We start from the raw sequence: 12,707 nt of genomic DNA, 5'->3' as shown, positions 1-12,707 counted from the left end.
CTAGGCCCGGAAATCTCAAATTGAGGTTCCCGGGGCTGAGTCTCCTGCCAAACGCAAGAAACTCGGATGTAATCTAGGGGAATCTCGGATTCCTTCATAGATTACACCGAACCAAAGGATCCCTCAAGCTAAAACTTATAACAAAGAAAAAATTATGGTGGATCAATCACGTTTAAATGGCATCTTTTCTAAAAAGGCAAGTTAATTAATTAGCATGAAAAAACCGATTATATATGGACACTCATTCAATAATTCATGTCAAGTTATCGTAATCAATATATATATGTCGGTGTACACGTTACCTTACGTTCCGGGTCCGAGACGCATTAGTGCAAGTACGTGTTATATTATATATGTAGTTCATGAATGAGATTTGGATTATTTTTATTTATGTTCTAATATTCAAAGAGAAAAGGTTGGTGTGCTCTGCGAGAGGACACGAAGTGGGAGACAGAGCCATGCAAAGCATCGAAGCACACATTATTATAATGTCACTACTAAAGAAATGATTAACTAACGACACACATTAAACAAACAAAACACAATAATTAATGTATGGAGTGCTCTTTTTTTCTTTTTTTATCGTGCATATGAAAGGCTAATGGATTTTGAATTATTCAGTTGGAGCCGAATTGACACTCAAAAAGGTAAAATTCTCTTCACATGAATTTTTTCAATTCACAAATTTCGATATTTTATTTAAGCAAAACAAGTGGTAAATTAGATGAACCTCTTAATTTTAGCCGTGTTTATATATATATATATACACATATATGTATGTATATAGTAGAGACGGTGGCTTTGGGGAAATCCCATTATTATTATACAAATTTGGACTGGTTAATTCAGGCAGTGCAATCTCCGGCGCACGTGTGCCTCCAATATCACATGCTACGAATCAATGCCTCACTCGTGGGGCAACACGTGTGTAATTTGTGTGTCGCGGCTCAATTATAAATTATCAACCGAAAAATTGCATGCATGAAACGTTAATATATGTACACATACGGATACATATATATTATCATGCGAGCATATAGCGATGGAGAGTTGGGAGCACTGTGTCTGAGATGATGCCACGTGCTTAATGGGAATGTTCCATTCACGAATCATTATTGAATGTGTTCTGAGATTAGTTAAGTTCAACCTCGTTCTATCGACAAGTTAGGTGAAGTTCCCCTTTATCGATGTTTCTAGGCATTCTTAACTACAAGAAGAAAAGCGCGTAACACATTAAGAAAAAAAGGTATTGCCTCTCCTTACTGGCCTGTGTATATGCATTAGATGAATAATAATGAGTGTATTGTTTAACATTTTAGATAAGGCATGATTTATTATTTTATTACTCAATATCAAATCCACATTTCATATAAAATTTTAATCAAATTTATTAAAAATTGCACTTGTCTCTAATCTAAAAATTCAAGTTAATAAGTTGTGAGATCCAACCATTTATAAATTTGCGGTCTACTACTTAATGACTCAAAAGCCAATTCTATTGTATGATATGATGTATGAATTCGATATGGCCTAATAGTATATGAAGTGTAATCCGAAATTATTGCCATTATTATGAGACCCATACATTCATATACCAAATGCATGTCCAAGAAGAGAGTGAGTATGATGAAAAAATTTGCTTCAAGTCTTCAATCTGATCATGAATATATGAGAAAGTGTGAAAAATATATATATATGATCTAAAGATGGTCCAATTATTGTTATTTGTTCCATCCAATCCAAAAGAACTGATAAAATTATTGTTATTTTAATTATTACACATTCTCAGCTGCAAAAAAGCTTAATTGATCAGATCAGACAGGGAGAAGCCTGACTGTTGAACAGTAATATGTCCACAGCCTTTTTCTCCTCTCCTCTCCAGTCTGCAGTCCCCAATTGATTTAGTTTAAAAGCCGCCAAAATAGAGCACATTAATTTTCCCCCATCATATATATAAAGCAATTTCCCACAATATCCAACCCAAATTTTTAAAAATCATATTCATAATAATTTTCAATTAAAATAAAGAATAACTTTTTATGTAATTTAAAACTTTTTTTTATTATTATAAAAAAGATCAATAAATCTAATAAAGCAATAAAAATGAGTCTCATGAACTATAATCAAATTTAGAATATTTTAATATCTTAACGAAAACTTAGAGTTGGCATTGCATTTCATCTCATTTATCATATAATTAAGATTTCAATAATGAGTATATCTATTAATTTACAATGGATGGAGGAAGAAACATTTTCATCCATCGGCATTGATGTATCCTCTGAACAAAATTATGACCTCCATGATTACATTAGTTAAGTCTTTAAAAGAGATAAATAAGCGAACAATATGACATCCATGCATGAAACAAGAAGCACAAGCTTACTCAGATCCCGTCAGAACTTGGTAACCTAACGATAGCTCAAGTTTTTTTTTTTTGAATGGCAATTAAGTCAAGGCAATTAAAATTAAAAATCTGGCACTTATATATATATATATATTATTGATTAATAAAGGGGAAAAAAAAAACGTGACAGCCCAGAGTCAGAGGGGTGAAATGAATACTTGCACGAATGAGGCATACGAGTAGTCAAAATACCAACATGAAAAAAGCACCTCCCATTTTCATCATGCAATTATAGTCGTCAGTTCTTTTTCTTTCCAAAAAAAAAACCCTCTCTCGAATTTCGTCATTTTTTGTCTTCTTTTTTGGATTTATATGTATATATTACCTTTACAAAGATGTTAACTGTTAAGTTGTCAATATATATATATATATATATAATTATAATTATCCCTCTGATATTTATTTTGATAAAATTTCATTGAATGTAATAAAATTATATTTTTTTTTGCTTTAAATGTAATAAAATTATCTCATGTCATTATGAGTAGTTAGAAAAATAATAAGGAAAAATTTTACGAGAATGAATCTAGCAAAACTTTTTTTTGTTTTGTTTTGAGTGAATTCCCTAGCAAAACTCTTTAATATAAATTACTTGGTTTTAGCAATAATCTTGAAAAATAGAAAATACCAAGAGACTTTTAGATACAAAAAAATAAAAAATTTAACCCCTCCATTTTCGTTTTTCTTTTTTTTTTTTGGTTAGAGTATAACCTCACGGGCTTTGGAAGAAATAAAGAAAAATAGAGAGATGCAAAAAGTGTCATTAATATAAATCGTCGGTGGCCAAATAAAAGAAATATAAATAGTCGAAAATCTCATACTAAAGGATCGACTATCTTATACGGATATTTATGCTGATTATATAATTACCGTTGCCTATATCATTAATGATATGCATCATTCGTTGTCAAACGATCCCATCGATGGATAAGATACTCTCTCAAGCTGAACTCTCTTTAAATTTCGCTTTTGTACCTTTAAACATTCCCATTTTGCCACGTGTATGGCGCACATTCCCTTCTCATGCAAATATATATAAAAAGAAAAATGAAAGAACCTGACTGTACTATTAGGACTAATAACATGTAAATATCTGGCTCGAAGGGAAGGATTAGCATGGTAAACGACATATATATGTATGTATATATATGTATGTATTGGCGCGAGTCCCCAGGTAACATGGGGCATTTTGGTAAATCCGTGTCCTCGGCTGGCAATGGTATTAGACGGGCAAAGGACATTTTCCGCTAAACTCTGCTCACTGGGGTGCTTCAAATGAAAGGAAAAGTTTGAGAAGGAGAAAGCAAAGCCAACAGCCAACAGCCATTTCTTTGTGCCTCTCCACTGATCAACTTGGAGAGAGAGAGAGAAAGAGATAGAGATAGAGATAGAGAGAGAGAGAGAGAGAGCCTGTCTGCTCCGTTTCGAGAGCTCTGGACGTAGAGAGAGAAACACTGCCGGATAGAGAGAAAGGAAGAATAAAGAAACATAGAGAGAGAGAGAGAGAGAGAGAGAGAGCAGCGTCTGTGTGGTTGTGTGTGTGCTCCTGTCCTAATACTTGGGAAGCGGACACAGACATGGAATTACGCGGTGTGCTGCCGGAAAACTACCTAATTTCCGGTCGTTGACCGGTCAACAAACTCCCTCCCCTAAAACCCCCCCACCTACCCACGGCTTCCCCCCTCCCCCCCCGGCGAGGGTTTGGTTTTGGTGAAGACAAACTTCTCCTCGACTCCAAGTCATGGGCGAAAACGGCGTCCTCCGGCTCCCCCACGGCAGCTTGGACCCCCGGGCTCAGGAGTTCCGGCCGAGGCTCAACCCCATGCACCAGCCCCAGCCGACTACAACCGCTCCCCCCGCCCCCTTCTTCGGGACACCTCCCCCGACGGTGTACTACCCCTACGCTGCCCCCTACGTGCCCTACCCGGCCCCTCATCCTCCCCCCGCGCCGGCGTTCGCGGCTTCCCCGCTGCTGCCGCCCACCGGCACCGCCACCCGGGCGCTGGTCCTGAGCTCGGTGCCGCCTGACGTCACCGAGGCGGTCGTGAGGCGGGACATGGCTGTGTTCGGTGAGGTGAGGGCGGTGCAGATGGAGAGGCTGGCCCACGAGGGGACCGTGACCGTACATTTCTACGACCTCCGCCACGCGAGGAGGGCCCTGAGGGAAATTCGGGAGCAGCATATGCAGCAGCAGTGCCGCGTAAGGGACCACTACGGCGGCACCATCGTCGGGGGCCTGCCGCACCCGCCTTCTGCCCACGGGCTTGTTGCGGGGCGGGCGGTGTGGGCCCAGTTTATTATCGCTGCAGCGAACTCCATCCCAGACGGCCAAAATCAAGGGACCATCGTCATCTTCAATCTCGACCCCGACGTCTCTCCTGATTCCCTCAGACATACCTTCGAGGCCTTCGGTATAGATATATTAAGTTCCGTTATATTCGGATTGATTCCATTGAGTTTGTATATTTTTATAGTACAATGCTCGAATTATTATGTGATAACTTCGTGCAATCACATTTCTTTTTGGTGCATGCTAATGTTGCGATCAATATTGATGGCCCCAGTTGTGTGTTTTTCTAATTAAGGCCCGGTCAAGGAATTGAGGGACACCCCTTACAAGAAACACCAGAGGTTCGTGGAGTTCTATGATGTCCGGGATGCTGCCAAGGCCCTCCGGGAGATGAACGGCAAGGATATCCACGGCAAGAATGTCATTATCGAATTCAGCCGCCCGGGTGGCTACAGCCGCAAGTTCCTCAACTCCGGAGGCTCATGCATGACCGTCTCTAAAACCCCAACACAGCCTCCACTGCCACCTCAGGCGCAACCGATGCTGCCTCATCCGATGATATTCCCCCAGACAGTGGTGCACCAACTCCCTCAAGCGAATGAGGTCCCGATCGAGGCCTCGATGTGTCGCTTGAGCCTGGGGTTCGAGGGCGGGAACGACAGTAATTATAATGAGGAGAGTGAGGTGGGTTCGAAAAGGCAACTATTAGGACCGGTTTTCAAGAAGAGCGGTAGTGGGAAGAAGAAGCACGGAAAGGTCGTGAGTGATGCCAAGCAGCAGCAAAGTCGGGGCAGCAAGCCGTGGAAGAGTCGGCAAGGGAGGAAGTTGGACAGCCGGTTCGTCATCAGCGACGATGCTATTGGGGAATCTGGCAATTCCGGGGATTCCAGGACCACGGTGATGATCAAGAACATTCCCAATAAGTACAGGTCAGTATTTAATGATAATGCCTTTTCATCCGATTCTTACATGAGTGATCCTTATAACTTAAAGCTTTTTCGTTTTTATTTTATTTTTATTTTTGCCGGAACAGTCAGAAGCTGTTGTTGAATATGCTGGACAACCACTGTATAAACTGTAATGAGCAGATCGGGGACGAAGACAGTCCCGAGCAGCCCTTCTCATCGTATGACTTCGTCTACCTCCCGATTGATTTCAAGTAAGTGTACCTTCTGTTCTTCTGCGATGTATTGAAACTGCTGTACAATGATCCTACACAAAAATAACAATTCACGAGCATTTTTCATCTGATCGTTCTATGTGATAGTACCCCGGTTTAGTTAGATATTCAATGCCTTATTCATACGGGGGAGTGTGTTCGGATCTGCGATATATGTGGGGAAATGATATGTTGTTTCTCTGGGTCACACAGCAACAAGTGCAATGTCGGATACGGGTTCGTGAACATGACCTCGCCGCAGGCTGCATGGAGGCTGTACAAGGCCTTCCATCTCCGGCACTGGGAGGTCTTCAATTCCCGCAAAATTTGCGAAGTCACCTACGCTCGGATTCAGGTATAAATATATATATATATATAGATAGATAACCTTTTATAAAAAAATCAGTTTAAGTTATTTTTATCGATTAGTAAAATCAGTTTAAATTATTATGAGTTAGAAAATTGTGAATTTATCTAATGTGATTTGATGATTATTTAAATAAAGGGTTTGGAAGCGCTGAAGGAGCATTTCAAGAACTCGAAGTTCCCGTGCGAGATGGACCACTACCTTCCGGTGGTGTTCTCGCCACCTCGGGACGGGCGGCTTCTGACCGACCCGCAGCCTGTTGTCGGCCAGAGCTCCCTGAGTAAGCAGCTGCTTCAGCCGCTCCCAGTGGAAGCCCGCAACAACGACGAGATGGACAGCCAAGATGGGCTGGAGAATGACCATGGCAATGACCACGACGACCACGGCCGCTTGCTCGTTGGAAGTTCAAACGGCGGCGACAGTGGTGATGGTGATGATGTTAAGGATGGTGGGAGTGAGGTGATGAGGTTCAGTTAATTGATGCAAAAGCACTTATTTTTGGGTTGACAGATGAAAAGGGCGGGAAAGGATAAAAGACTGAAGTGAAGAAGGGTCAAGGCATGGCCCAATGGGGTGGCATCGTTGAGGACTGAGCCGCCGCAGGCCGTCGGCGGTATTAACACCAGCCTATATATGATATCCATATGGCCTATACTACTCAGGTAATGTTAGCTGGTCGATCAGACCCTCCGTCACACTCCATTAACTCTCTCTTTTATGTCTGAGCATTTTGGTTTCTTTTTTGGTTTTCTTTTTTTTTTTTGGGTTTAGGTGAAAAATGATTTTGTAATATTTTGGGAAACCAAGGAGAAAGAAGTGGGGGAAAATATGTGTAAGTGGTGTTTATGTCTCGTTGGTAACCAAAATCGAAGTTCTTCTTTATATTAACTATGAAGTAAGTAATTTTGAAATTAATTTGTAGACTTCCAGAGACATTTGTTTATTCGTTTTTTTTAATATTTAAATGATAATATATATGTGTGTTTTGTGCATGGATATGTATTGGAAACATCGAAGCATCTAATGTCTGTCTACCATGCTTTATTTTTGCATATTATTAATTAATTGCTCCCTACTTCTCTCCTGAATGTTCCTCCAATTGATTAGATGGGACGGTAAAATAATTATTTACTTTCAAGATTGTTAAGATGTTTATTCGTGAAAGAGGGTGTGGTACCCTCTCGTTCGGTGATATAGAGGTTTCAGTTCGGTGATATAGAGGTTTCAGTTTGATTCTTATTGTAGGACGGTAGGATGTAGAGCTCTTGTTTATCATGACAAAAATGTAACAGGGAAGATCTGTTTTTGAGCCATTCTTGCGCCTAATATAGTTAAGTCCAGCAAAACGAAAAGAAAAAAGTGATCTACTGTACATACAAACATGCTCCCGCAGCGCCCTTAACCTGGGCTACATGTGGGTGCGTTTGTTTTCGCAACAAAGTTTAATTCAACTCAATTTAATTTCATTTATTTTCAATTCAACATTACAATCATTATTTTTTTATTTTTTAAATATTTAATCATTTAATTCAATTTTTAATATTAAATTTTTTTAATTATTCATTACTTTTTTACAATTCAATAATTTAATCATTATTTTTTTTCAATTATTTATTATTTTTTCACACTTTTTTTTTTATAATTCAACAATATAATAATTACAAACCAATTAAAATCAAAACTAAACTTAACTCAACTCTCAATCCAAACACACTCTTAAAGTCAAACTATGAATTTTATTTTTATAATAGGAGATTTATGTTATATTACGATGAAACAAAAATCTTCAATCGAGTAGTTTTATTACAATTATTTAGGAATTTTTTAATTATCAAACGAGGGAGTATGTGAGTGTATAAGAACTGTTTTTTCGGCACATGTTACTGCGTTAAAACTTTTGTTTGGAGAGATTTTTTTGGATAATGAAAGAAAAAGAAAATCTTTAGTTTGATGGAAATCATGGAATTTAGTTAAGAGTTGAGAAAATCTGGTGAACTTGCTTTTCCGAGCAAAATCTAATATGATTTCTTGAATTCGTAAAATCCTAATTATAGTAACTAGACATGTAGGAACTTGGAACCGCTGGATTTTAATTTTGGGGCCCTTGAATAATTGGATAAAAACTAAAGAAAAATGAGGATGCATTGTGGATTTGGAATTAAGAAATCTCAGATTTTATGTTTTTATATGGATGGATAATTTTATGTTCTTTTATTTCGTTTAATTCCTATATTAAGCTTATGTACCTTTTTTATAAATGAAAAAATTGAGGATAATAATACATTTATGTAACTATAAGTTTCAACTTCTTAATAATTAAGGAAACAGTGCATGTCATCATATATATAAGATGACGAGCTAATTAAGTCCTTACCACAAACAGAGCATCAATCAAATTACCCATGTCGGACGTTCTGAACAGGTAATAATTACATGTTCCTTTCCCGGCTTCTGTAATGTTTCATCACTGCATGCAAACTCCATAAGTGAGTGGGGAGATGTCGTTGCAAGAAAAATTATAAGAACTTTTTTATGTTAATTCTCTTATGTCTTAATACTCAAATATTGGGATGCAGTTGCTTTAATTAATCTGGTGCAAAATTATCAGAGTTATACCCCTCTCTCGATTTAAAATCAAGAGGCTGTAGATCCGATTTTTTTCATCATTATTGCGTAGGATATGAACATTATGATTTTATAGATTGCATATAATTAATATATGATGAGAATAATATCACATTAACTATTGAACTCAACATACTAATGTAACATATCTTTTTTTATTAAAAAAGTTAGTATAACAATGAGAAAATTAAAATAAAGAGTAAGAGAAGTTCTACTACTGATGATAAGAATTGTAGTCATGACCTTATAGTTACGGGGAGTTGTGCTATTATGTTGAACTTCCTTCCTCAGATACATGTCCTTTATTGTAGCATAAGTTGTGAGTCTTTCTATCTCTTAGTTCAAATAAAAACTTAATTTGGAACTAAACAAAGAGGTTAAATGCCCAATAAATCTCTGATTCATTTTCTCTCATTTTCGTCGGTTGAATTACAGAGTTAGTGGAGATTTCAACAAAGTTTAATAATAATAATAATAATAATAAGAGGAATGGGTGCTATGCAATACCACACCCTAGAGATTCTTGTGAATGAAACTATATATATCATTTTATATAATTTTAAAATCCGTCCAGCCTGACATGGAGTTACAATAATATATTTAATATATTTAGTTTAAGTATTTAATAATTTTACTATTCGTCACTAATACATGCATTTATTATTTTTACTTTCATTTCAATTTTTTAGGATTATTAATACTTTATACTGTCCATAACAAATAATTAAAGCATTAAACACTTGAAATAGAGTAAATATCTATCACTTTTAACCTCTTATCATTTCAGAATTTCATTTGATTTAAAATTATTTTTATTAGACTCACTGCCTTCGTTATTAAAAAAATAGAGAATGATAATAGTTTCTGCCCATGGAGAGAGAGAGAGAGAGAGAGAGAAGGGATTGCCGGTGATGACGCGGGGAATGTGGCTGAGGAACGTTTGACCTTCAACCTTCCCTTCCATACCTAATACTCGAGCAAATATTGAATAAATATTACTTATCTATTTCGATTAATAATATTCAATTAAGATATTTAAAAGTGGAAAATTAGTTCATAATAAACTAACAAATATTTTGTCTAAATACTCATGCATGCAGGCTGATATACATATTTGCAGAAAGAAAGAAAGAAGAATGGCAGATCCAGAGCTCATTTTTGGGTTGACAGATCCTCTCTTCCCCTGCTCTCTCTCTCTCTCTCTCTCTCTCTCTCTCTCTCTCTCTCTCTCCCCTCCATCCATAGCATAGCCCAGGATGGAAACCTAAACCTACACCGCATTATAGGATGCATGCTGCTATACTCATATATATGCATAACCTAACTAATGCCTAGAGAGAGCTAGAGAGAGAGAGAGAGAGAGAGCGAAGTCATAGAAAAGGGCTACTATAATTCCTTCCCACCCTAAACTCATCGGTTCCTCGACATCAAGAAAAAAAAAAAAACTCATCAATTCCTCTAGTACTTGTCAATCTTATCCTATCGTACACGGGAGATTTTAACATCTCGCCAACGTATGATATCGCCAACGGATTAACAAATAAATAAAATATCGGATTCAATGACTATAAAGGTAACGGTACTGTAACGCCGGTGGGATGCCAAAACTCCTTATCATGCACATATCATTTCCCACTTAACTTTTATATATATATATATATATATATTCCTGCTTAAAACTTATATTATTGGATAGCCACTAAAGTGATTGAATAACAAAACGAGCTATAAAATCCACTAGAATTACTTTGTGATCATGATCATTTATTGAAAATATTTGTGATCTCATAAGAAAAATTTAGGCCATATTTGGATTCAAGAACAAAAAATTTTAACTTTAATTCAACACACTACACAATAAAAACACACATTTTTCAAGTCAAAAATTTTAACTTTAACTTTAACTCAATACACTACACAACAAAAACACACGTTTTTCAAGTCAAATTTATAATCACATTTCATTTGTCATTTTTCACAATCAAAATCAAAATTTTTTAATTCTGAATCCAAACACACCCTTATATTATTGCAACTCAATAGGATTAGTTTGGCGATTAATGGTGTGACTCCCATGAGGAAGTCTCGAATTTAAGTAACCTCGAAAATTATGTAGGAAAATGCTTTCCATTAGATTTTGTAAGTAACCTCGAATTTAAGTAACCTTTGTTGCAATTTTTTGAAGGGAAAAAGGAGTGATGCGCATGAAGCTCATCCAATAAAATAGTCATTTTTTTTCTTTTTTCTTTTTAGGGCTCGAACCATATTTCATCTTATTATTATTGAGACGGTTGATATATTAGTTACACATATATAGATATACGTGTGTGTGTATACGTGAACATGCATAGGGCGCCTCATACATTCTTGAAAGGTTTCTTAGAATGATAATATTCACTATAAGATGGTCCAGCACCCTGGTAGACTTGGTTCTCATCAGGATACGTTGCTATCTACGTAGATCGATCAACTTTCACCAAAAAAATAAAATGGATTATAATATTCAAGGAATGTTCTAACATGACATTATATCTCGATGACATGAGATCTCTTCACCGTGAAATGCTTAATACGCTGCGGGACCCACATGCATCCAATGCAGAGGAAGCTGTGTCTTCCTGATACGGTAGATGAACTCCCATATATGAAGTTCCCACATCAACCTGAAAATAAACAGAACAGGACACCGGAATGGTCTCGATCATAATCGTCCCACGCATCTATATACAGTACCCGTATAATGAGTATGATTAGTATAAACTGATAGATAACTGATCAATTAATCCAAGATTGATTATGTATTTATTATCGTTTAAGAGAGGATGGATGAAGAGAGAGCTTATGAGGCCTGTGGTCCTGTTATCTCCATTTTCACTTATTAACAAATGAAACAAAAATAAAACAAGGAAAAAGGAAATAACAACAGCAAACCCCACCGCATCCCACAATAGCTACTTTTCTCAGATTCGCACTCATCACTCTATTTAATGCCACCCTCTCATCTCAGGTCCTATCCTGTCAGATAGACCTACACACTCTCTCCCTCTCGTCTAGCCCTTTTCTTCCTGATGTCCTGGGGTTCTGCCACGTGGACGGCCCGATGCCGACCACCACCCACGGGGTGACCCGACCCGACCCACTCCCCTGTCAACGGGTCCTTGCCCGAACCCCGAATAACCTCGTATAGTTGGTGTCAAGTGTGCTGAAGCTGCTGACAAACGTTAGTCACCCAAACAAAAAATAGATGATGAGGAAAATTATTTATTTTACTTTTTTTAAAAATTTGTTTATGGGCCCTGACGGTCAGTCTTCTGTTGCGCTATATATATATATATATATATATATATATATATATATATATATATAGGTTTGTTGTCTTTTGACCAACGCTGGCTAGCTGGCTTCTATTCTAACCATTATGGAAGACAAATCTATACGACGCCTACCCTTCTCCTTCCAGCTTCTTGCCTTTCTTCTGAACAGAGGAATTGATTGCAGGTTGGTTGGTTGTAAAATGTAAGAAAATTTCTTAAAAAGTAAAACAAAAAATAAAAACAGAGAGGAATTGTTGTATAGGAATTATTTGATCACTGCCAAATGTCTGGGAGAGCTAATAAATGTTCAATTTTTGGTGTTAGCATTGCGCATCGGCTGAATATAATTTTCCTTGAGTTAGTTGAAATAAAATTTTAAAGTAAATACTTATATGTACCGTCCACAAACTTTTAAGTGTATGTATTATAAATTTTTCATTCAGAACGTGTATTCCTAAATAAATAATGGACAGAAGAGGATGGCATGATCGATTGTAATTATATGTTAACCAGTCATGATCTAACATGTGTATTTAATTTGTGTG

At 37.1% G+C, this 12,707-nt stretch overlaps 1 protein-coding gene across 1 annotated transcript; it reads left to right on the top strand.

The window, feature by feature from the left end:
- The first annotated feature begins 3,694 nt into the window (after window positions 1–3,694).
- Window positions 3,695–7,234, top strand: LOC116210344 (protein terminal ear1 homolog). The gene is made up of 5 exons (XM_031544212.1): window positions 3,695–4,818; window positions 4,993–5,626; window positions 5,731–5,856; window positions 6,070–6,211; window positions 6,362–7,234. The coding sequence occupies exons 1-5, from the start codon at window positions 4,149–4,151 to the stop codon at window positions 6,698–6,700; spliced, it is 1,911 nt and encodes a 636-aa protein (XP_031400072.1). The 5' UTR covers window positions 3,695–4,148; the 3' UTR covers window positions 6,701–7,234.
- The last annotated feature ends 5,473 nt before the right edge of the window (window positions 7,235–12,707 follow it).

Source organism: Punica granatum, chromosome 6 (genome assembly GCF_007655135.1).
Source record: "Punica granatum isolate Tunisia-2019 chromosome 6, ASM765513v2, whole genome shotgun sequence".
NCBI classification, from domain to species: Eukaryota; Viridiplantae; Streptophyta; class Magnoliopsida; order Myrtales; family Lythraceae; genus Punica; species Punica granatum.
This window is presented reverse-complemented; position numbering and strand designations above follow the sequence as displayed.